Source organism: Phocoena phocoena, chromosome 20 (genome assembly GCF_963924675.1).
Source record: "Phocoena phocoena chromosome 20, mPhoPho1.1, whole genome shotgun sequence".
Classification (NCBI taxonomy): Eukaryota; Metazoa; Chordata; class Mammalia; order Artiodactyla; family Phocoenidae; genus Phocoena; species Phocoena phocoena.
The window spans coordinates 6,859,459-6,883,096 of NC_089238.1; the positions used below are offsets into that span (position 1 = coordinate 6,859,459).

The following is a 23,638-nucleotide window of genomic DNA, read 5'->3' on the forward strand; positions in this document are numbered from 1 at the left end:
TTACTAATCAATAAAAACTAAGGAAAATAGAAATACTTGCTTTTTTTAATGGGGAAGGAAACTGAGCAGGCTTTTCTCACGCGCAAAAAATATTAAAAATAGCAAATATCTGAAAGCCGTTCATCTTCACCAATTAAAAAGTGCTAACGGAGAGTCCAATGACATAGCATTTTACCTTTGTCATGCTAATTAAAGTTGGAAATAATAAGTCCATTAGGGTGGGAGGGTTTGGGTGAAATGAGCCGGCTCAGAGGTGATCTAGTGGGGGTGGAAACCAAAACGACTTGCTCCAATGCAGTTTGTCAATATATTTCAAGGTAAAAGGGTGCATTGCTTTGCACTCAGCAGTATCACCATTTTGTCACATGTACTTTATCGATCCCTTTTTTCTTTGATGAACACTTTTAAAGCAAATCCCAACATATCATTTTACTTCTACATTCTTGACAGGCATCTCTAAAAAGATGGAAATTTTTGCACATAACCACTATGCCATTAACACACCTAACAAAATTGTGTTATTTCTTGGTATCATTGAACATTTAAATCCATAATCAAATTTTCCCAATTCTCTCAAAATGCCTTTTTACAATTGTTTTATTTGTATCAAGATCCAAACAATGACCAAACACGTATTTAGATGGCTTAAATTTCTTTTAATCTAAAGCAGCTCCCTTCTTTCGTATGCTAGTGTAATTAAATTTTAAAAAATTATAAGGAAGATAAAAGTAAGTTGGAGAAAGGCAAAATGATAAATAGGTGAGGAGATTAAAATGGTACCTAAAATTCCCTCCTAACCATAAGGAAACTGTTTTTAGATAAGCTGAATGCGTGATTGGCTCCATTAACTGATTTTTAACCATTTCCATTAATGTATTACAAACGATAAGTTAAACAATGAGATATTTTAGCCTGGACTTCAGCTTCTGGCATTATGATACATTAGGTGATATGACATTGTTTTTGTGACATTGGTGGTTTCATAAGAGGTATGGGTAGTCTTCAAGCATCTTCCCTCCCCCACAAAGGAAACAAATTAAAAAAAAGATGCAGTTGGAATCGAACTTCCTGCCCTAGATGGGACTGCACTGGCATTACCAAGAGCCTGAAGCCAGCTGTGATTTGTAAAACTTCAGTGTAGTTCCCCAGCTAAGCAAGAGCCGTCCAGGGCAGCTGACCTAGTTCCAGGATAGTAACACTCCTGACAACCTGCAGAAGTAGAAGTGAATCCTCCCTAGAGGACTCTGATCAATATCACAAAGACCACCAGCACAGAAGCAAAGATTGAAATTAGAGTCCACAGAAACAACAGTTAACAGATGAAGGTTCCCCACCTCCAGGTACTGGAATTGTCAGGTTCATAATGAACCACAATATGCAAAATAATAGGATAAGTAAAGGACATTAAGTTGTCTCCTGCTGTGTAACAAATTACCCTAAAATTTAGTGGATTGAAACAACAACATTGTTACTTCGCAGTTTCTGTAGATCAGGAATCCAGGCATGGCTTAACTGGGTCCCCTGCTTCAGAGACTATAATCAAAGTGTCAGCCAGGGCTGTAATCACCTCGAGGCACAACTAGAAAGGATCTTCTCCCATACTCATTCTTGTCATTGTTACCAGGGTTCAGTTCTTCACAGGCTATTGGCCAGAGGTTCCATGTGTCACCCACCAGGGTCCTTGGACTCTTTTTTTTTTAAATAATTTTTAAAACTTTATTTTATTTTTAGCTGCATTGGTTCTTCATTGCTGTGCGCTGGCTTTCTCTACTTGCGGCGAGCAGGGGCTACTCTTCGTTTCGGTGGGTGGGCTTCTCATTGAGGTGGCTTCTCTTGTTGTGGAGCACAGGCTCTCGGCGTGCGGTCTTCAGTAATTGTAGCACATGGGCTTAGTAGTTGTGGCTCACGGGTTCTAGAGTGCAGGCTCAGTAGTTGTGGCACACGGGCTTAGTTGCTCTGCGGCATGTGGGATCTTCCCGGACCAGGGCTCGAACCCATGTCCCCTGCACTGGCAGGCAGATTCTTAACCACTGCGCCACCAGGGAAGCCCCCTTGGACTCTTTAATCAATAAAAATTGATAAAAGGCCAGACAAGAAATTCAGGCAAGCCTTTATTGGGACTCTTGCTGCAGCAGGAGGGAGCGAAAACAAGAAAGAGGTGCCCTCGTTTGCTCCGTGAGGGGGAGCAAGCCGGTTCCTTAAATGGCGTGAGGGGAGAAACAGTTTTTCGGTAGGAAGTACTTCAGGCAGTAGGAAAATTTTAAATTAACCTGGAAAGATTATCTGAGAGACAAGAAGGAAGAGGGAGAGCAACATGAGTCATAAACATTTACGTAATTACAAATAAATATTGCCTGCATAAAATAAGAGATATATTCAACGAGGGCATAAAAAAAGTAAAACTAAAATGCTGACAACACTAGTTGGTTCGTCTGGGAGGGAGCTTAACGGAGTTAAGGTGTTATATTCTCTTTGTGTTATTTGAGAGAGGGTTTAAGATCTTTAACTTTTTGCTGAATTAGATGTGTAAGGTAAAGTTTCAAGGATAACCAATAAAAATAAAAGAGAATTCGTGTATAAATTTGAAACCAGAAGAAAGAGAAAATAATGAACTGAGGAAACAAACAAACAAACAATCCAGTAAAAGACAAGAATGGAGGAAAAAAGCGTTGAAAAGGCAGAACAAGAAATATAAAAATAAAACAATAGAAATAAATCTAAATATATCAGTAGAAAATAAATATAAGTGGACTAAAGAAAAAATTCATAGAACTACAGGGAGAAATTGATATTTTAGTTCATTTGTTATTTTATGCAGCTTTTCCTCTAGTTTAACGTAATTTAATGTGCAGGGTAAATGTCTTAATATTTCTTATCAACTATTAGAAATCAAATCCAGAGTGCAGAAAAAACATGTTTAAAAGAACAAATGTGGGCTTCCCTGGTGGCACAGTGGTTAAGAATCTGCCTGCCAGGGGCTTCCCTGGTGGCGCAGCGGTTGAGAGTCCACCTGCCGATGCAGGGGACATGGGTTCGTGCCCCGGTCCGGGAAGATCCCACATGCCGCGGAGCGGCTGGGCCCGTGAGCCATGGCCGCTGAGCCTGCGCGTCCGGAGCCTGTGCTCCGCAACGGGAGAGGTCACAACAGTGAGAGGCCCGTGTAACGCAAAAAACAAAAAGAATCTGCCTGCCAATGCAGCGGACACAGCTTCCATTCCTGGTTCAGGAAGATCCCACATGCCGCAGAGTAGCTAAGCCCATGCACCACAACTACTGAGCCTTAGCTCTAGAGCCTGCCAGCCACAATTACTGAGCCCACGTGCCACAACTACTGAAGCCTGCGTGCCTAGAGCCCGTGCTCCGCAACAGAGAAGCCACAACAATGAGAAGCCCGCGCACTGCAACGAGGAGTAGCCCCCGCTCACCGCAACTAGAGAAAGTCCGCGCACAGCAACGAAGACCCAACACAGCCAAAAATAAATAAATAAAATTTAAAAAATAAATAAAACAAACAAATGTTTTTTAATATTGCTATATATTTTGTAAATATATTTGGATAAATGAGGGCAACTGTTCTCACAAAAGAGAAAAGATCTAGAAAACCATAATTCAAAAAGTCATGTGCCACAATGTTCATTGCAGCACTATTTACAATAGACAGAACATGTAAGCAACCTAAGTGTCCATCGACAGACGAATGGATAAAGAAGATGTGGCACATTTATACAATGGAATATTACTCAGCCATACAAAGAAACGAAATTGAGTTATTTGTAGTGAGGTGGATGGACTGTCATACAGAGTGAAGTCAGAAAGAGAAAAACAAATACGGTATGCTAACACATACATATGGAATCTAAATGGTTCTGTTGAACCTAGGGGCAGGACAGGAATAAAGACACAGACGTAGAGAATGGATTGAGGTCGCGGGGAGGGGGAAGGGTAAGCTGGGACGAAGTGAGAGAGTGGCATTGACATATATAGACTACCAAATGTAAAATAGATAGCTAGTGGGAAATAGCTGCATAGCACAGGGAGATCAGCTCGGTGCTTTGCAACCACCTAGAGGGGTGGGATAAGGAGGGTGGGAGGGAGGCGCAAGAGGGAGGGGATATGGGGATGTAGCTATGCATGTAGCTGATTCACTTCGTTATACAGCAGAAACTAACACAACATTGTAAAGCAATTATACTCCAATAAAGATGTTAAAAAAAAAGAGAGAAAAGATCTAGCTGACTAAATTGATAACTTAATGAAGATTTACTTCATCACTTTTAAACACACAGAGGTGAGAACCTAACGCATATCAGCATAGGATAGGCTAAATCTATTTTGTTACATCTATAATATAGGTTAGAATAGGACATTCAAAATAGACGAAGTGGGGTTTCCCTGGTGGCGCAGTGGTTGAGAGTCCGCCTGCCGATGCAGGGGACACGGGTTCGTGCTCCGGTCCGGGAAGATCCCACATGCCGCGGAGCGGCTGGGCCTGTGAGCCATGGCCGCTGAGCCTGCGCGTCCGGAGCCTGTGCTCCGCATCGGGAGAGGCCACAACAGTGAGAGGCCCGAGTACCGCAAAAAAAAAAAAAAAAAAAGACGAATTGCATTTATACGGTTTCATGAGAAAAAGAAAGTTTGAAAACAACATTAACACAGTAATCATATTTGTGAAAACGTGAATATTCTGTGTTAAACTGTAAAGATTTTATTTTAGGGAAAGGATTTTGGGACGAGTATTTTCACATTCTGCACAACACACTATCATGTATAAATTCATTACAAATAATATTATTTTCCGATTCTGGAAAATAAAGGATTTCATCTTTCTTTTTCTAACAGCAAAAACAACCATGCCATTTGTGGGTTACTAGGCAACGCTCGCCGGACCAAACCATCCTCGAGGGTGAGGGGGGAGATTTTGCTCTAAGGAAGTGCTCGGGATTCGTCATGCGGCCATCTTTGAGAGGGGCACAGCTGTTTCTAGCCTTGGAAGAGAACGAGGACTGAATGGTAGTTGCTAGGCAACGCCTAAGCACTGTCGCCATCGTTGAGTATGGCATAGTGCTGCCACTACAAAACGGAAAGCTAAGCCAAAGCGGTTGCTAGGCAACGCCTCGGCACCGTCGCCATCTTCGAGTGTGGCACGGCTCTTCGTCAATTTAGAATGTGAAACGTATTAGTTTACGTGATGGTTACTAGGCAACGCCTTGGCGCAGTCCCTACCTTCGAGTCGGGCTCTTCATTCTCTTAAATAGAGTCAAACCGCTTCAAGGAGCGACTAGGAGGCTTCGCAAATAAAATTAGCCGCCATCTTTGTTAGGGGTATTGTGACTTCCGGCTGGGGCGGAAGAGAGCGTAACGGGGCTTCGGGGAGGTGCTGGAATAGGAGTTGATGGGGGTTTGAGTTGGATGAAGAAGGCGGGAATCCAGTCCTCTTCCAGTTAGCTCCCCATCTCGCCCTCTGTCGGCTTCGGACCGCAGCCTGACTTCGTGTGACTACCGGCATGCTCCAAGGCGGGCATTGACTGTCCCCACGGAGGGACTGGGAAGCGGGGGTTCCAAATGGGGGAGGAGGGGACCGAAGGCACCGTACATCTGCTATGCCTCGCGGCATCCAGCGGGGTCCCTCTGTTTTGCAGGAGCAGCCGCGGCGGCGCCCCCGCCCGCCAACAGGTGGGGCCCCGGGCGCCTGGATCTCCGAAATGGAAGGGGTTTAGATGCTTGGACTCTGGGTCTTCAAGGGAGTAGGGTCTGGGGAAGTTTCAGAATTGAGTTTGGAGGGTCGAGGGTGCAATTGACCAGTGATCCTGGTTCCCCGAAGAGGAGGGGCCAGGAGATCTAGAGAGAGGAGGGGGTTGGGGACCTGAGTCATTGGTTCCAATAGAGGACGGGATTTGGGGGCTCCTGTCTAAAATCCCCAATCTTTCCCCAGCTCCCATTCTCTGTCATCGGCTCCCTCAACGGAGTCCATATGTTTGGGCAGAATCTCGAGGTGCAGCTGAACTCTGCGAAGACGGAGGACACAACCGTCGTGTGGAAGAGCTTCCATGACAGGTCTCCAAGGGTAGCTTGGGGGCAGGGCCAGGGTGATAGCCCCTGTTGAAGACGACCCTGAGGCCATCCAGCTCTCCAGCGCCAGCTGTTTACCTGGCTGTGGGATCTTTGACAAGTCAGTTACCCTCTCTGATCCCTGAGTTTCTCTGAATGAAAAGCAGGTTGTGCTCGGGCATGGATGTAGCTGGCATCCAGGATCAAGGGCAGACCCTACTCTCCTCCCTGCCTTGTTTCCTTGGCCTGGACTCATTCTTCCTTCTCACCTTCCTTTCTCACAGCATCACCCTCATTGTTCTGTCGTCTGAGGAGGGCACCTCGGAGCTGAGGCTGGAGAGACTACTCCAGATGGTGTTTGGGGCTATGGTGAGACTCCCCAGCCCTCTTTTCCAATCCCAGGAACCTGAACTCTCAGCATCCCTCTCCCTCAGGACCCAGGAATCCTAGAACTCAGTCCCTCCTGCCTCGGACTAAGGAGTCCAGATCCCCAGTTTCCTCCTCCTGCAGACACAGGAGTCTGAGTCCCAGCCCCTCCTGTCTTATAACCAGTTATCCAGGTCCCCTGCTCTCCTCTATGGTTCTTCTAGGTTCTTCTTGTGGGACTTGAAGAGCTGACCAATATCCGCAATGTAGAGAGACTGAAGAAGGAGCTGAGGGTGAGGCTGCAGGACGTGAGGATGGGAAGTTAGGATACCTGGTTACTGATATTTGGGAACTACAGTTCCCAGAAGCCCCCGGGGCAGCCTGACCCAGTGGGTTCAGGGGGCAGCTTGGTTGTCTGACACCCCTCAGCAAGGCCCAGTAGGGCCAGTTTTCTGAGGAGGAGGCAGCAGATCTGGGTACCACCTGGGTCCTAGGCTTCATTTTCCCTCTGCTAGGCCAGTTACCGCCTCATCGACAGCTTCCTTGGGGACTCAGAGCTCATCGGGGACCTGACCCAGTGTGTGGACTGTGTGGTTCCTCCAGAGGGGTCCCTGCTGCAGGTATTGGGAATGCCTTGTAAAGTCTTAAAACTGTCCCTCTGGCCCTGGCTCAGTCCCCATCCTCTTACCCTTGGACCATTGCCTCAACCTCTTCCTATCCTTTTGGCTTCTAGTCCAACCCCCGCCTTGACCCCGGAAGGATCTTTCTACACCGAGAGCTGCCCCTGCCCCTCCCCTGGTCACAGCCTGCCCGTGGCTTTCCATCACCCCCAGGACAAGGTCTCAGCCCCTCAGCCTGGTGTTGAGGACCTGAGGAATCTGACGCCCGCCAGCCTGCTCGCCCTAATCTCTACTAACTCCACAGTCCACCCTCTCCCAGCTGCCTCATGAGTCTCACAAACCCCCACAGCTTCCCAGCTTCCCTGCCCTGGCACATCCTGTTCCTTCTACCTAGGAGATCTCTATCTACCCTTCCTTAAATATTGCTCTGGATTCATCTGGCATGACTTGCCTCCCAGCATTGTGACTCTCGGCAGGTGACTTGACCTCTCTGAGCTTCAGTAGGTTGTAGATTGCGCCTACCTGGCATATAATACAACGCGATAAACCGTAGCTGCTGCTGTTACAAGTATTAGCTTCAGCAGGACGTGTCAGGCTATGTAGCAATCACCCTACCTGTTTAATTTCGCACTGTGACTTGGGATGGTACCTGCATGTGAAGGTGAAGGAACTCAGGCCCAGGGAGGGTGGGACACATGAGCATGGCCACCAGGCAAGCTTTGAATTGTATGGCCGTCTCTTCCCACTCCTTACGCACCTGGGAAGTCACTGTCGGCCCTGCTCAGGTCTCCTGACCCGCAGCCGGCCTGCCTCCCTTACCCAGGAAGCCCTTTCTGGGTTCGCCGAGGCTGCGGGCACGGCCTTCGTCAGCCTGGTCGTGTCGGGCCGGGTGGTGGCAGCGACAGAGAGCTGGTGGCGGCTGGGGATGCCGGAAGCCGTGCTGCTCCCCTGGCTGGTGGGATCCCTGCCGCCGCAGGCCGCTCGCGACTACCCGGTGTATCTGCCTCACGGGAGTCCCACGGTGAGTGAGTGGATGGGGCGGGCAGGGGGAAGGTGGGGGCGGAGAGGAGCGCGCAAGGGATGGTACCTGGAGGCTGTCTTGAGGAGGCGGGGCTTGCGATGAGAAGGGGAGGAGCTCCGGCCAGCCCACTCTGCGGGCTGCCTCAGGTGCCGCACCGGCTTCTGACCCTGACGCTCCTGCCGGGCTTGGAGCTGTGTCTGCTCTGCGGGCCGCGCCCTCCCCTCAGCCAGCTGGATGCACAGGTGAATCTGGGCTACGTCCCGCTCTTCCCCTATTTCACCCGCTACCCGCGAGCCCCGGCCCTTCTCCGAGCACCCTGACCCGCGAGTGCGCTCTTTACGCTTGACTCGCCCTTGGTCCCGCCCCCGCCCCTCGTAGGCCCCGCCCACTTCGGGCTGTGCTCCAATCACCGTCCCCGCAGCTCGGCCCCTCTTTTCCTCTTACAGCGTCCTTCCGGGCCTCGCCCCTTCCACGGTCCCCTCCGCCCTCTGCCCTTGTGTTCTCCTCCCCTGCCCCGGCCAAACCGCCTTCTCTTGGTATTCCCCCGACCTCACCCACCGGCCCCGCCTCTCTCGCTGGCCACGCCCCCTGCAGCTTCTGGAGCGCTGGTGGCAGCCACTGCTGGACCCGCTGCGGGCCTGCCTGCCGCTGGGATCCCGAGCGCTGCCCGCGGGCTTCCCCCTGCACACGGACATCCTCGGGTAGGGCTCAGACCGGGGAGTGGGTTGGGGGTCCTCAACCCCTCTTTTCTGGCCGTGACACCTCTTTTCCCACAGGCTGCTGCTCCTCCACCTGGAACTGAAACGTTGCCTCTTCACGGTGGAGCCCTCGGGGGATCAAGGTGACTGAGAGGAGGGCGGGGCCGGGAGGGGCGTGGGCTGGGGAGGGGCTCTCTGTTACCCTGTGCCTCTTCCCCCTTCAGAACCGTCTTCTGAGCAGCGTCGGCGCCTCTTCCGCTCCTTCTACACCCTGGTCACCGCCACGCACTTTCCACCAGGTCAGCGGCGGGCACAGCGCCCCCTTTGCACAGGCTGGGACACTTGAGTCCCAGCTCTCACAAGCTGATGGTGGGGAAACTGGTAGGAGAAGGCAGCTGCGAAGTGGGCGTGTCTGTCTGTGAGGACTGGGCAGTGCACACTGACAGGAAGGCAAGAGAGGGGCAGGGAGGTCCCAATCGGTAGGTTTCAGGACCTCCTGGCTAATCCTAATAGCTAACACTGAGGCCTCATGTCCTGCCAAGTGCTTTTCTGTGTACTGACTCACTTCATCCTCATAGGTGAGGGCTATCTCCTGTTACGTCATCATTTCCATATTATGGATGAGGAAAAAAGCTCAGCTAATAAGCAGCAGAGCCACGATTCAGCCAGGCAAGCCTGGCTCCCACATCCACACACTCCTGCTCTAGTGCTGCAAGTACACGCTTTGCCGATAGTCTTCGGTGGAGTAGGGGTGGTAGATTCCACGGAGCCCAGGTCCGGAAGGAAAAGTTGTCACATACGACCTGTGAGGCTCAGAGGGACAAAGGAGGGGACCTAGAGTGACACTACCACCCCAGCGAAGACCCTGATGAATGTAACAAAATGGTAAAAGCTCCACCTGGAAGGGGCAGATGACTGTCCCTTCCTAGCTATGCGACTCCACCTCCCAACCTGCTTCCCACCTGTAAGTGGGGCAGGGTCCTCAGAAGGGTTACGGGAGGTCTTCCCTGGAGCCCAGCGCCCGGCACCTGGGAAACATCTCCTGCGTGTCTATGATCTGTGTTGCTAAGCAGATTACCTAGGGCTGCACACGCAGAGTACCCACGAAAGTGGGGGACTGAGGCTGGGTGGGAAGAGGGGGAGGAAGTCCGTGATCGTCTCAGGTCCTGACAGCTGGCTGGAGCTGTAAGGCTCTCCTCTGTCAGGAGTCAAACTTAGGCCCAGGACGGGGGTGGCCCCCGCAGGTTGGCATCCTACTTGTCCAGGCCCCACTGGTCACCTCGGCCCTCCCTGTCCTTCCTTCAGAGGCGGGGCAGCCAGAGGAGAAGGCGGAGGAGGTGGTCCATCGGGCGCAGGTGCCGAGAGCCTGCTACCTGGTGTCGGGGGCTGAGGAGCCAGGCACAGGATGGCGACTGGTGGCCCTGCAGCTGGGGCCACGGCGGTTGCTGCTGCTGCTGTCTGCTCAGAGCCCCACGCATGGGCTGCGGGGCCTAGCTACCCACACTCTGCATGCCCTCACCCCACTCCTCTGACCGCTGGGCGTGAGCGCCAGACACAGACAAGGACATGGGGCTGTTAGCGTCTCTCTGTTTATTCGCTCACAATAATACACAGCCCCTGGACAGGGAGGGGGCAGGAGGGGCTACAACAGGGTGGGTTGGGAGGGGAGGACATTCCCACTTCCCTGGCCCCTCTCCCCTCTGTGCTTCGGGGGGGGAAGGGAGGGAGGGGGCTCCCCCTTACCCCCCAGAATGTAAACAGCAGCAGATGAACAAAAATAAAAATACAAAAGGCTGGAGGAAGGTCCTAGGCACCCCCCGACCCCGGGGTCTTCCCTGTCACCAGCGGAGGTCCCCTCGCTGCCCCATCCACCACGGCTGCCTCAGTCCTGGTGGCTGCCCAGTGCCGGCCACATCCCCGGGGGCACAGTCCAGGGCTCAGAACTGCTGGGCCAGCAGCTCACAGAGGTGACGGGAGACGGGCTCCTTACTGGTGCGCAGGGTCAGCCGGTACATCTGGGGGGATGGGGGGACTCAGGGAGGAGGCAGAGAGGATGGAGAGCCCGGGGTGGGGGGTTGGGGGGGAGGGGGTACAGGGCAGATGAATGATGAGAGGAGAGAAAAAGGATCAAGGGATCAGAAAGGTGACAGAAGGGCCAGGGAAGACAGAGGTAAAGGATGAAAGAAAAAAGAGGCCACAAAGGGTGGAAGGGACATGGAGAGATGAAAGTCAGGGAGGGAAAGGGAGAGGAAGACCAGAGGATGGAGAGACAGAAGGGAGGCAGGAGAGGGAGGAGACAGGGCCACAGAGCAGAGGCATGTGATTGAAAGAACATAGTGAGGCAGGAGGGGGCCGGGTGCAGAGAGTGCACACGAAGCGGGGAGCCTCCCAGAGCACCACTCACCTGAGCCTGGGCATTGGGCTCCAGCCGGAGCAGACAGCCCACCTGCAGGGCTTTCGTCTGGATGATTCCAGCCCCCACGAAGTTCTCCGGGTTGGGGTCCACATTGTCCAGGAGAGCAGAGCCAAACCCCAGGAGCTGAGGAGGAAGGGGGGGAGCCGTCAGAGGGTGCCCGATCTCTGTTAGCTCCCAGACAGTGGCACACCAGTTCTCCCAAACCCTTTGGAGTGGAAATTGGCCCCACTTTACAGATGGGAAAACAGAGGCTCAGAAGTGGAGCAGCCACTGCTCCCCAGATCCCAGAGTTGGAGAGAGAGGCAGGGCTGGGAAACTAGCCCGGGTTCATCTCCTGTCTAGCCTGTCTCACCTTGGCCTTAGTGACCTCCGCGTCCATGGGGTGGTTGGCTTTGAAGATTTTCTGCGCCTCCTGTTGGGGCCTAGGGGCCGGGAAAGGTTCAAGTCAGGGATCTGGAAGCCCCAGCCCCGCCCACCCTGAGGGCGGCTTTGGCTCCGTCCCCCCCCCCGCGGCTCACAGGCTCAGCTGCTTCCAACGCTGGAAGAAGTCCTGGGCCGCCATCTCCGTCGGCTGGAAGAACTTGTTGATGGTCACCGGGAGCTTCAGGGTGAGGGACTGGGGGGCGCCCCCGTACCTGGCGGGAGAGGAGGGAGGGCTCGGTCAGACCACACCCTCGCCCCAGAACCCCCGCCCACCCGGCAGCGCCCCGCCTCCTTACTCACCGGAAGCGCACGGACAGGAGGGGGGGCGTCAGGAAGTCCCGCAGACACTCGATGTTGAGCACCTGCTGTACCTGTGCCCCACCGTCCACCTGCGAGGCCACCCGCTTGGTCTGCACGGCCAGCTGTGCCCGCCCGTGGTCAAGGAAGCCAGAAACAGGAGCGGCCCGGGGGGCGGGGTGGTGGTGATGGGGAAGGGACTTGACCATCCACCTGATGGTTCAGAACTTTCCTGGAAGCCCCAGCCTGCCGGCCCTTCAGGGCCTTGGCGCTGCCGTCCAGGGCTCATCGTACAAGGCCTAGCTCCAAAGTCCTTCCTAAGCCAAACCTCTGACCTCGGTGCCTCCTCTGGCCTTCCATAGTGGGCTCAGCCACCTCCATTATGGTACAGGTCACACCATGGCTCTGAAGGCTGACCTGGGTTTGAATCCCAGCTCTCAGCACCTCGGTTACTATGGGCAAGTCACTTAACCTCTCTTAGCCTCATCTGCGAAATGGACATAGTGTCCTCAGCAGTCAGTGAAATCATCCAGCCCAAGTACTTGTCAGTGTGTGTGGCACACGGTAGGTTCACCAAAATGGTGGCCTTTGTGTCAACAACCCACTGGCAAGGACAGGGTCTTATGTCTCTCTCCCCGGGCCCTGCCCAGCACAGAGCTGAGCCTACAGAAGGCCTCTGGAAATGTTGAATGAACCAAAGAACTGAAAAGGTCCTCAGTTTTAGGGTCTAACCACTCTAATTTCCAAGTTGTGCAAACTGAGGCCCAGAGAAGGGGGACAGGGGACTGACGACACCGCTCAAGCAGTTCCTTTATGCCAGCCACCCTTCCAGGGTCTTCGAACCACACTGATATTCAAAACAAGCCTGTGAAAAGGAGGAGGAGGATCTACACTTCACAGAAGGGATAGCAAGGCTCAGAGAGGCCAAGTGACTGGCCCAGGTCACACAGGAGAAGGCCGTGGTTGGCAACAAGACCCCCAGGCCTGGCTTTCGAGGGCAGGAGGCACTGGAATCGGGTGTCGAGCCCGATGGAAGACGAGGTCAGGACACAGGAGGGGCTTCACAGGGACCAACTGAGGCCCAGAGCAGCTGTGATTCCGGAAGTAACACCTCCTGCATCCCTATCACATCATGTCACTATCATCTCCTGTCCTGTTAAAGAGGCCCACCCCATCTTACAGATGACACTAAATCTCAGAGAAGTACCACGGGCTCAGGCTTTCAAGCAAGAGGGCCAAACAGGGGTCTGGACCTGGGTCCATCTCCTTCCCAGCTGCCAGGAAGGTGGACCTGGAGGGGCGGGGCTGGGCCAGGCCGACAGGATATGAGTCTGGAGGTCTCCAGGGTGGACCACGGTGGGAGAGAAGTTCTGAAACTGCACTGAAGTCTTGTTGCCATAGAAGAGATACATGCGCCCTGTGGGGGGTGAGGAGAGGTAGGGCTCCATCTGAGTTCCTTCCACGCCCTCCCGAAGCCAAGGTCTCCCCGAGACTTCACCCCATCGCCCCCTGGACTCACCCAAGTTCTGCCGGAACTCTGACTTGACTCCAATCTGCAGCAGCTGGTTCTCAAACAGGACCCCGTTGTTCCTGCACACGAACCTGGGTGGGGGCGGTGGGAGCTCAAGGTGACGGGGGCCTGCCTGGCTCCTGCTCTGTGCTTCCCACTGGTCCCCACTGCCCTCCCCAACCTCACCCACGACTCACTTATTCAGCAGCTCATCGGCTTCCGGGATGGGCGGGCCAATGTCCTCAGGACCTGGGCTGCAGGTGGGAAAGGAGAGAGATGGGAAGGGGCTTGGGGGGCTAGAGGTAAAGGCCCAGAGCTAGTGGTGGGAGATTGCAAGCCCTGAAGGAACAGAAGCCCAGAATCCATATACCCAGATTCCCCAAAGAGCTCCAGAATTAGACTGGCAATCGCCTCTAGTGGGAATAGGACCCTGGCAGGTACCGTCTGCACCCCCCTACCCTGTATCAGACGGCCCTGATTTCACTCCCTTCCAATTCCTTGCAGCTCATCAGGAGAGCTTGACGAGAGCTCCCAGTCCCCTAACCCTCCCTGGGGACACGGGAGTCTGCCCCCCAACCCCCTGAGGCCACCCCTTACTCAGCAGCTGGAGCTGGGTCAGCCAGCAAAGCCATGGGGCTCTCAGGGGCAGTAGGCTCCAGCTCGCTGGGCCATCCAATCCCAGAGCAGACAAGAGAAGACAGGCGTGGCAGCAGCCAATCCCAGAGAGGCAGCAAGAGGGCAAAGAGAGAGGGAGTGGGGAGAAGGGAAGGAGAGAAGGAAGAGCAGGCTGAGACGTGATGACGGGAAAGGACAACACAGGGTGGCCAGGGTCAGCCGAGAGTCCAGAGTGGCCCAGAGGGAGGCAGGAGGCCGGGGGAGGTGGCAGCCAGGGCGACAGAGGCTCAGGGACAGGGAGGGAGGGAGGGGGGAGTTGGGAGGGGGCAGCCCCGGGCCCAAGGCGGGCGGTACCTGAGGAAGGCCTCCTCGGGGGTGGGCCCCAAGCTAGGCTGGGCGGCCGGGCCGTCGGAGAATACGTCCACCAGGAGGTTGCCCGCACCCGAGGGAGCTGGGGGTGCCGCTGGGGGAGGGGCTGCCCGCAGCCCCAGGAGGTCGGCGGAGGGTGAGGGCGTGGACTGCAGGGAATGCAGGCACAGGTGAAAAGAGAGGACGGCGTGGCTGGGCCCAGCCCCGGCAGCCCAGCCCCACGGGACTCACCACGGTGCTAGGGGTGGGCTCCACACCCCCATTGATGTCGTGGCTGCTGGGCTCCCTCCGGCCATCATCCAGGGCACTGCCGGCCCCTGGCCCTTTCTTGCGTTTCAGCTTGGCCAGGATGGACGACTCGCGCTCAGGGAAGGGTGGCATCTCCTCCAGCACCGTGGCCTGCGGGGTCGGGGCGGGGGGGTTGGGGGGAAGGAGCAGGTCAGGGACGGGTGTCCCGGGGAGGAGGAGGGGACAGAGGTGCAGAGGAGGGGCGCATGGGGACTGGGGTTCTGACCAGGACGTCCGTGCTGGCCACCGAGCTAAGGGTGAGGTACTCGACGGCGCGCTGCTGCAGCTCCACATCGGCGTTGCGCAGCTGGGAGCCGGCCCGCAGGACACCCTGGATGGTGGCCTTGGTCTCCGGGAAGAGGTTGATGAACTTGATGTAGGTGGACAGCAGCAGGGCCCGGGTGGCCACGCTGCACAGGTGGAACTTGGAGTGCAGCAGGGAGAACTGCACTGGGGGGCTGCAGGGGGCGGGGCCGGGGTGCGCGTCAGCAGGTGGCCAGCTCCACCACCCTCTCCCAGAAGCCCCCATGAGAGGTGCCGCCTCCCTCAGGGGGACCTTTCCCGGGATCGCAGGCGGACCCCAGGGCCCCAGACCCCTCAGGAGTTTGTGTGCGTTCACCTCCTCACCTGGAGCGAGGGTCCCCAGCAATCAGGTTCCCAAACTCCCCAAGGATGTAGCCGCCAACTTTCACCATGTTCTCATGGCAGGCGGGGGCCTGGAGCGCCTGGGGGGTGGGGACAGCGGTGAGTGGCACCATCCTGACTCAGGAGCGCTCAGCGTGTGCCAGGCGCGGCGCTGAGCCCTCGACTCCTAGTAACTGCAGAAGCCTCCGGACTCTGCTGCGGGTGGGTTTATAGATGGGGAAAGTGAGGCACAGAGCAGTTAAGTGACTGGCCGGAGCTCACACAGGGAGTAAAACGGGGCAGAATGGGCCCTCTTTTCTGGGGCAGAGGGAGTGAGAAACTGCCGGGACCTGGGGACTGGTGGCTACACATTAGGCACCCCACGCCCTGCTGACCCTCATATATATGAGCCCGTGGAGGCCCGGCCCCTGTGTCCCTGGAAGGCCCCAGGAGGCCAAGGCCCCTCTGAGGAGGAGGAAGCAGGATCGAGGCCCAGGCCACCTGGCCCACCGCCCCAGCTGTCCTTGCTCTGCCTTGTTGCCCCTTTGTGGGGGTGAGACGGGGGTGCTGACCTCGAAGACAGTCTTGGCAGCATAGCCCTGGACGTCATCACGGTTGGTGACAATCTGTAGCACGCGGTACCACACCTCCTCGCTCACGTAGTCGCCCGCAATGCGGATGAGGTTGAGGATGGTGTCCACGTACCAGCTGTAGTCCACGGCGTACTTCTCAGCCAGGATGGCCACCTTTAGGACCTGCCAGCCAGGAGGGAGGTCGGGCGTGCGAGTGTGCCCACGGCGGGGAGGTGGGGTGTGGACTCACCCCATCTGGGCTCAGCGCATCCCGATCTGGAGACCCAGGAGTCTGGGCGTCCTGCCCCTGCCAGGACTCACGATCTCTTCGCGGATGGCGTAGTCGGCCGTCTCCAGGTACCGCAGCATCTCTGACACAATCTGCTTGGCATTGCTCCGGTCGCACATGGCATAGAGGAGGTCGGCCGCCCGCTGTCGCACGCTGACGTCCCGCTCCGTCTGAGGAAGGAGAGCAGGTAGGGTGTGTTCTAGGCTCCCTCCTGGCATGGGCCGGCCACCCCAGGGCCTCTGACCCCCAGAGCCTCTCTGAGGGAGCAGAGGAGACACAGGCCAGGTCAGTGTGTCCGGGGGCAGGCTCCCAAAGGTCACACCTTGAGGGCGTTGATGACGGTGTCAATGTGGGTCTTGACCGCCTCGTGGGAGAACTCAGAGCTGGCCAGTGTGCACATGCTCTCCAGGGCCAGGTAGCGCAGGTTGGTCTCCCGGTGCTGCAGGAACTGGCCTAGCTGGTTACAGGCCCGGACCAGGAGGTTGGGCTCACTGCCGGCAAAAGAGGAAGAGACCGGGGTGGGGGCAGGGAAGACACCCAAGATGACATGAGGAGATGGAGGACCGGGCCTCAGCTGATTCAGCTCTTAACTCCTGCCCTCTGTCCCAGTCATGACCGCTCCTGGGGACCCAGACACCTGGGCATCCAGCCCAAATACAGATATTCGGGAATTCTGCCCCTCAAGAGGGGCCCAGTGCCAATCTGGCAGGGCAGCGTTTCACACTCCCATCCTCCTCCTAGCTAGAAGTCACATTCCCAGGCCCTCAGCCCTCCCTTCCCAGGCCAGGCTCCCTGCCCCCCAGCCCCCCTCCTCCCTCAGGCCCAGGAGTCAGCCCCTGGCCCCCTCCTCCCTCAGGCCCAGGAGTCCAGGCCCTCAGCCCTCCTCCTCCCTCAGGCCCAGCACCCGGGCCCCAGCCCCCCTCCTCCCTCAGGCCCCCGGCCCTCCCTTCCCAGGCCAGGCTCCCTGCCCCCCAGCAGGCAGGCACCTGTCGTAGTGGATGATGAGGCTGATGGTCTCAAAGAGGATGGCATTCTTGGCGTTGGAGTGCTGGACCTTCTTGGACTTGGGCGGCTCCTGGGCCTTGTTGAGCACGGTCTCCAGACACTCCACCAGCCGCCCCTTCACGGCCGCGTCCTCTGGGGAAACAGAGGGCACGCCCTGGACTGAGCTCTCTGCCGGCCCGGCCCGCATGCCAGGGGCAGGGGCCACGCCATGGCTCCCATCCTCCAGAGGAAGAGTGCGGGCCCTGCAGCTTCAGGCTGGGGCCTCTACTCCCTCAAGTCCTTCCTGGGTCCCCAGGTGACCAGGGGAGGTGGACAGAGGACATGACTCCAGACCTGAGCTCTCGTCCTGCTCTGTTCTAACTCTGCTGGGCCAGAGGCTCCACCCTTGGGAGCCCCTGTCTCCCCTTCCGCAGCACTCATGCACTTTAGGAGTCTCACAGAACAAAGAAAGCTGCAGGAACCTTCCCCAGAGACACGCCTAAACCCGGCTCTTCCCAAGGAGGGGTCTGAGTGCCTGAGACAGTTGCCATCTAGGAGCTCACACAAACCCTGGGAACTGCCATTCCCTCACCTGTGAGGCAACACCAAGTGGACAGAACAACTGTCAAGTGTTCTAGCAAAGAATGTTGTACCCAAATCTATCGGGAAATTCACAAGATAGAGAACCAGCTAAAGGACACAGGCAGCGATCAGCCCAATCCAAAACATGGGACACACCGCAACCCAAAACCTCCCCGTTTCTTCAAAAACTGGGAGTGGGGGTGGGGCTATTCCAGATGGAAAAAAAGAATGACAAAGACGTAATCAGTTAATTTGTGGTCCTAGGCTGTATTTTTTAAGCCATCAAAATAATGCTATGGACAATTAGGGCAGTTTGCTGCCTGGGTAGCTGATGACCCCCAGGTTATTGTAAATCCGCTTAGGCGTGATAAGAGCATTGTGGTTTTGTAGCGTTCTTGATTCTAAGAAACGTTTGCGGAAATATTTTGGGGTGAGGGGGAGTGTTATGTCTGCCACTTTTTTTTTTTAATAAATTTATTTATTTTATTTATTTATTTTTGGCTGTGTTGGGTCTTTGTTGGTGTGCGCGGGCTTTCTCTAGTTGTGGTGAGCGGGGGCTACTCTTCATTGCAGTGACAGGCTTCTCATTGTGGTGGCTTCTCTTGTTGTGGAGCACGGGCTCTAGGCGCACGGGCTTCAGTAGTTGTGGCATGTGGGCTCAGTAGTGTGGCTCGCTGGCTCTAGAGCACAGGCTCAGTAGTTGTGGCGCACCGGCCTAGTCGCTCCGCGGCCTGTGGGATCTTCCCAGACCAGGGCTCGAACCCGTGTCCCCTGCTTTGGCAGGAGGATTCTCAACCAATGAGCCACCAGGGAAGTCCCTGCCACTTACTTTCAAGTAATTCAGCAACTGGATGTCCGAGACAGTGAGGGAACAAGGGAGCAAATCCAGCAAAGTGGTAAAGCTCCGCTGAGTCTGGGTCAGGGGCATCTGGCTGTGGTCATTTTACTGTTCTCCCAAGTTATCCTTATGTCCAAAATTTTTCTTAACCAAAGGTTGCAGTGAAGGCCAGTGTCATGGAATGAAGGGGGAATTCTTCGAGATTAAAAGAGACTTATGGGACTTCCCTGGTGGCACAGTGGATAGGACTCTGCGCTCCCAATGCAGGGGGCCCGGGTTCGATCCCTGGTCAGGGATCCCACATGCATGCCGCAACTAAGAGTTTGCATGCCACACCTAAGAAGCCCATTAGCTGCAACTAAGAAGCCTGCCTGCTGCAACTAGGGAGCCCACGTGCTGCCACTAAGGAGCCTGCCTGCTACAACTAAGACCTGGTGCAACTGAATAAAAAATAAATTACTTGGAAACAAATTGGAGCAGCCCCTCCCTGCCCAGCACTGGGTGGGGGTGGGGTGGGGGAATGGCTGCAATTCTCACAGGGCAGGGGATCAGAGTTGGTGAGGTGCTTGCCCAGGGCACACCCCAAAATTATGAGGCGGGGCTTCTAGATGCAAGAGGGCTTAGGTTCTAGCTATGCCCTTCCTTACAGGATGAGAAAAGAGGCCCAGAGTGGGGACGAGGCTTCCCCAGGGCCTCATGACAAAATTCATCCCTGGCTTTCACCGGCTGGGAGGGGCCTTGGGTGTCACCTACATCATACACTCCATTAGTGTGTGCGTGTGTGCACGCACACACACACACACACACACACGCTCGCACCCAGCTGGCTGTGAAGATTTGGGGCTACACACCAGCTCCCTGGCCCCCCCCACACACACGCACGCTCGCACCCAGCTGGCTGTGAAGATTTGGGGCTACACACCAGCTCCCTGGCCCCCACACACACATACGCACACACACACACACACACACGCTCGCACCCAGCTGGCTGTGAAGATTTGGGGCTACACACCAGCTCCCTGGCCCCCCCCCCCCACACACACACGCACGCACGCTCGCACCCAGCTGGCTGTGAAGATTTGGGGCTACACACCAGCTCCCTGGCCCCCCCCCCCACACACACGCTCGCACCCAGCTGGCTGTGAAGATTTGGGGCTACACACCAGCTCCCTGGCCCCCACACACACACACGCACGCTCGCACCCAGCTGGCTGTGAAGATTTGGGGCTACACACCAGCTCCCTGGCCCCCCCCCCCACACGCTCACACCCAGCTGGCTGTGAAGATTTGGGGCTACACACCAGCTCCCTGGCCCCCCCCCCCCACACACACGCTCGCACCCAGCTGGCTGTGAAGATTTGGGGCTACACACCAGCTCCCTGGCCCCCCCCCCCCACACGCTCGCACCCAGCTGGCTGTGAAGATTTGGGGCTACACACCAGCTCCCTGGCCCCCCCCCCCACACACACACGCTCGCACCCAGCTGGCTGTGAAGATTTGGGGCTACACACCAGCTCCCTGGCCCCCCCCCCCCACACGCTCGCACCCAGCTGGCTGTGAAGATTTGGGGCTACACACCAGCTCCCTGGCCCCCCCCCCCCACACGCTCGCACCCAGCTGGCTGTGAAGATTTGGGGCTACACACCAGCTCCCTGGCCCCCCCCCCCCACACACACGCTCGCACCCAGCTGGCTGTGAAGATTTGGGCTACACACCAGCTCCCTGGCCCCCACACACACACACACACGCTCGCACCCAGCTGGCTGTGAAGATTTGGGGCTACACACCAGCTCCCTGGCCCCCCCCCCACACACACGCACGCACGCTCGCACCCAGCTGGCTGTGAAGATTTGGGGCTACACACCAGCTCCCTGGCCCCCACACACACACACACACGCTCGCACCCAGCTGGCTGTGAAGATTTGGGGCTACACACCAGCTCCCTGGCCCCCCCCCCCACACACACGCTCGCACCCAGCTGGCTGTGAAGATTTGGGGCTACACACCAGCTCCCTGGCCCCCCCCCCACACGCTCGCACCCAGCTGGCTGTGAAGATTTGGGGCTACACACCAGCTCCCTGGCCCCCAGCAGCTGCTTACCGCCCTGGGTGAATCGAAGGGCACTGGTTTATCAAGCGCCTACTGTGCGCTGAGCACCTCAGCACAGGGTCCCTCAAAACTGCTCTGTGAGGTCAGACAGCCGAGGATACAGAAGCCCAGGGGGAGCCACGGCCCACGTGGTAGAGGGAAAGGGTTTAGAGCAGAGATTCAGGAGTCAGGCTCCGCTCTTCCTTCGCTGCCCTGGAAAGGCAATGTCTTCTCTCCAAGCCTCAGTTGCCCGGTGTGTCTATTTCAGGGACAGCTGCCCCTCGCCAGCTCTGCTGGGGGCACCTGGACACCCCGGTGCAGTACCAGCTCACTGCAGTACCCTCCGTCCACACCAGCGGTCATGACCATGAGCAACGAGGGCATGAAAACCCCTAGCAGAGCTATGCTAACTCCCACTGCATGGCCTGGAATTGCCCCTTGACCTGCTGGGTGACCTTGGACAAGGCCCTCCCCTCTCCAAGCCCTGGTTTCCTCATCCGTAACAGATGCGATGACAGCCCCGACATTCCGGGGCTGGAGCATTCAGGGCTGGAGTGTGAGTCTGGTTTTGCAGGGACCCAGGCCCACAGCAGGGGAGTCAACAAACAAGCAATTTGTCCCATTGTCTGTGCTGAGCCGGGAGGATGCCCTGCTCTCTGCTGCCCACCCTCCCCCAACCCGTCTCCAACAGCCTCATACAACATTCTCATCCGGGGCCTCCCAGCGTGGGCCCTGCGCTCAGCGCTGCCCCGACTGCAGCCTCGGAACAGGGGCTAGAGGCACCAGCCCAGCCTCAGAGGACTCCTGACACAGACCCCCAGCACCCGGCCCCGCTGCCCAGCCATGGGGTTGGAGGCCCCAGACCCCAGCCCGGGTGGGCTTGGCAGTACCTGGCGGGGGGTAGCACTGCAGCAGCCGCAGGAGCTTCACCGAGAGCCAGGGCGCCGGGACGAAGTAGTAGGTGTAGTCCTGGAGGTCGGTAGAGGCCGAGGAGACGATCTGGGGGCAGAGGAGGGGGGCGAGGCATGGGTGGGGGCACGGGGAGGGGTAGCTGTGACCTGACAGTTTTATGGTGCGGAAACCTGAGGCTCAGGGAGGGTGGTGAGGAAGCCTTGGGCACGCAGCGAGTGACAGGCTGGATCTGGGACTGGTCGGCTTTTCCAAGTAAAGCTGGCGTTGGGTGGGCAGGAAATCTCGGGCAACCCGATCCCCTTCTGTGAAGGGGGCTCCAACTCTGCGCCTCACAATGCCCTGGGCTGCCTTCACTAGAACCTGGACCCCACGGCTCCCTGGAGAGTGCTTCCTTGTGGCCCTCCCCCAACACCCGAAGATACACAGGGGCAGGAACTGGGTCTGACCCGTTCCTGGGTCCCCGGGCCTACTACAAGGTCAGACACGAGAAGGGATCAGGGAAGAGGTGGGGGAATTAGCAACTTTTTTTCCTCACGACAAACTCCTACGCCACCTTGAAAACCCCTTCTCCAGGAAGCAAGCCCCATCCTGCTCTGAGCCACCTCCATGACAGTAGGTGCCCCGCCCCCGCTGTTACTGTCTGTGTCTCCCCCACCAAGCCTGGCCCACGAGAGAATTCGGATGTGTGGTGAGTGAATGAAAATACGAATGAATAAGCTGGTGTGTTGTTCTCTTTGGCTGAGAACACAGGCCTCTCTTGACCTCCTCAGGAAACATTTATATTTATTCCAAGTCTCAACTCAGGCAAGGATCACCTCCACCAGGAAGACTTTCCAGACTTCTAGGCTGGGTGAAGTGCCTCCTGTGGGGGGCCTGCAACGTCCTTGCTACCTCCACGACTGCACACACCGCCCCTTTTATGATAATCTGTGCCTGAGTTGGCCCTGCCGTACATCCGTCCCCTCAACAGGACAGGGAGCTCCTTGAGGGCAGGCTCGGGTCTGACTCATCCGTGTCCCCACGTGTCAGCCTGCACAGAGGTGGGCCCACAGGAGGCCTCAGGGCATGTTCCCAGGACAGGGGCGAAGGTGGTGAGAGGAGCAGAAGAGGGAAGGAAAAGCAGGAGAAGCAGGAAGAAGAAAGAGAGGGGGACGAGAGGGAGACAGACAGGAGAGCAACCTCACTTCCTGGGTGCTCATCGTGTGCCCGGCCCTGTGCTCTTTATACAGATTAATTCACAGCAGCTATGCTGTGAGGCAGGCACTGGAATAATCCCCTTTGAACACATGAGGCAAACGAGGCCCAGAGGGGTGAAGCCACTTGCCTAGGGCCACACAGCCAGGAAGTGACGGAGCTGGGATGAACCCAGCTCTGACCCTGAGTCCTTAACCACTGAGCTAGATGCTCTCTCTGGGAAAGTGAGGACCAGAGAGGTGCCCAGGGGACAGGGATGCTGCAGCTGGCACTGATACCACACCCACCCGGCTCAGGCGAGACACAGCGAGGGAGATGCATGTCTTGAAGTCATCTGGGTTCTTCTTGCAGAGACAAGTGATGAGGCTGACAGCGGCTGTGACCACGCCCTGTAGGGGCAGACGGGTGGCAGGTCAGGGCCCTCGGGGGAGGGTCAGACTGGGGACAAGTGTCCAGGCTGTGGTTCTGCGAGGAGAGGCGCAGGAGCACTTGGGGCTGAGGTGGCCTGAGGGGTGCGCTTGGGTTTGTACAGGTGTCCTGGTGGCTGTTTCACGGCTTGGGGACCATGAGGGACTGGAGCACTGTGGGTGGCGACCGAGGTCAGTGTCTCTGTGCTGGTTGGGCAGGCGATGGGGGAATCTCTGGGTGTCGGAAACAGAGGCTGGGATTTTTCTGAGGGGCTGGGTGAGTGATGGGTGTTGGGGACACTGGACAGGAACCCCGGGCATCCAGGTGGGTGTCAGTGACAGAAGTGGGGGGCCCTGGGCATTCAGGTAAGAATCAGGGCAGAGGAGGGGTCCCCAGGCATCCAGGTGGGAATCAGGGCAGAGGTGGGGGGCCCCAGGCATCAGGTGGCTGCCAAGGGCGGTGGGTCTTGGGTCCAG

General features: G+C 56.6%; 2 protein-coding genes across 5 annotated transcripts in view; one reads left to right on the forward strand and one right to left on the reverse strand.

Annotated features, from left to right (window-relative positions):
- The first annotated feature begins 5,402 nt into the window (after positions 1 to 5,402).
- On the forward strand, positions 5,403 to 10,749 carry FUZ (fuzzy planar cell polarity protein). 2 transcript variants are annotated; one of them, XM_065899479.1, is made up of 11 exons: positions 5,403 to 5,673; positions 5,933 to 6,054; positions 6,333 to 6,417; positions 6,639 to 6,707; positions 6,930 to 7,034; positions 7,858 to 8,055; positions 8,202 to 8,297; positions 8,650 to 8,756; positions 8,832 to 8,896; positions 8,978 to 9,052; positions 10,059 to 10,749. In XM_065899479.1, exons 1-11 carry the CDS (start codon positions 5,563 to 5,565, stop codon positions 10,283 to 10,285), a joined length of 1,260 nt encoding a protein of 419 aa, XP_065755551.1. In that variant the 5' UTR covers positions 5,403 to 5,562; the 3' UTR covers positions 10,286 to 10,749. The 2 variants fall into 2 exon arrangements, with proteins under 2 accessions (XP_065755551.1, XP_065755552.1); XM_065899480.1 differs by lacking the exon at positions 6,333 to 6,417 and having other exon boundaries at positions 5,563 to 5,673; positions 5,933 to 6,031; positions 10,059 to 10,285.
- The window catches only part of AP2A1 (adaptor related protein complex 2 subunit alpha 1), a 37,779-nt gene continuing 24,469 nt past the window's right edge, over positions 10,329 to 23,638 (reverse strand). The window contains exons 6-24 of one of the 3 annotated variants that reach the window (XM_065899476.1): positions 23,042 to 23,143; positions 21,539 to 21,647; positions 17,143 to 17,293; positions 16,479 to 16,647; positions 16,189 to 16,326; positions 15,868 to 16,050; positions 15,299 to 15,396; positions 14,898 to 15,129; positions 14,615 to 14,782; positions 14,369 to 14,532; positions 13,997 to 14,062; positions 13,597 to 13,653; positions 13,409 to 13,491; positions 13,217 to 13,306; positions 11,893 to 12,016; positions 11,688 to 11,804; positions 11,522 to 11,591; positions 11,158 to 11,292; positions 10,329 to 10,768 (exon numbers count right to left, since the gene is read on the reverse strand). In XM_065899476.1, coding sequence (XP_065755548.1) covers positions 10,691 to 10,768; positions 11,158 to 11,292; positions 11,522 to 11,591; positions 11,688 to 11,804; positions 11,893 to 12,016; positions 13,217 to 13,306; positions 13,409 to 13,491; positions 13,597 to 13,653; positions 13,997 to 14,062; positions 14,369 to 14,532; positions 14,615 to 14,782; positions 14,898 to 15,129; positions 15,299 to 15,396; positions 15,868 to 16,050; positions 16,189 to 16,326; positions 16,479 to 16,647; positions 17,143 to 17,293; positions 21,539 to 21,647; positions 23,042 to 23,143 — 2,334 coding nt within the window. In that variant the 3' untranslated portion in view covers positions 10,329 to 10,690. Of the gene's footprint in view, positions 10,769 to 11,157; positions 11,293 to 11,521; positions 11,592 to 11,687; positions 11,805 to 11,892; positions 12,017 to 13,216; positions 13,307 to 13,408; positions 13,492 to 13,596; positions 13,654 to 13,996; positions 14,063 to 14,368; positions 14,533 to 14,605; positions 14,783 to 14,897; positions 15,130 to 15,298; positions 15,397 to 15,867; positions 16,051 to 16,188; positions 16,327 to 16,478; positions 16,648 to 17,142; positions 17,294 to 21,538; positions 21,648 to 23,041; positions 23,144 to 23,638 lie in introns of all 3 variants that reach the window. The other 2 variants (XM_065899477.1, XM_065899478.1) reach the window with 2 other exon arrangements.

Coding starts and splice junctions, on each gene's coding strand:
- FUZ (XM_065899479.1), top strand. CDS start 5,563: ATGGGGGAGGAGGGGACCGAAGGCACCGTACATCTGCTATGCCTCGCG. Junction 5,674..5,932: donor GCGCCCCCGCCCGCCAACAG/GTGGGGCCCCGG, acceptor ATCTTTCCCCAG/CTCCCATTCTCTGTCATCGG. Junction 7,035..7,857: donor CAGAGGGGTCCCTGCTGCAG/GTATTGGGAATG, acceptor TCCCTTACCCAG/GAAGCCCTTTCTGGGTTCGC.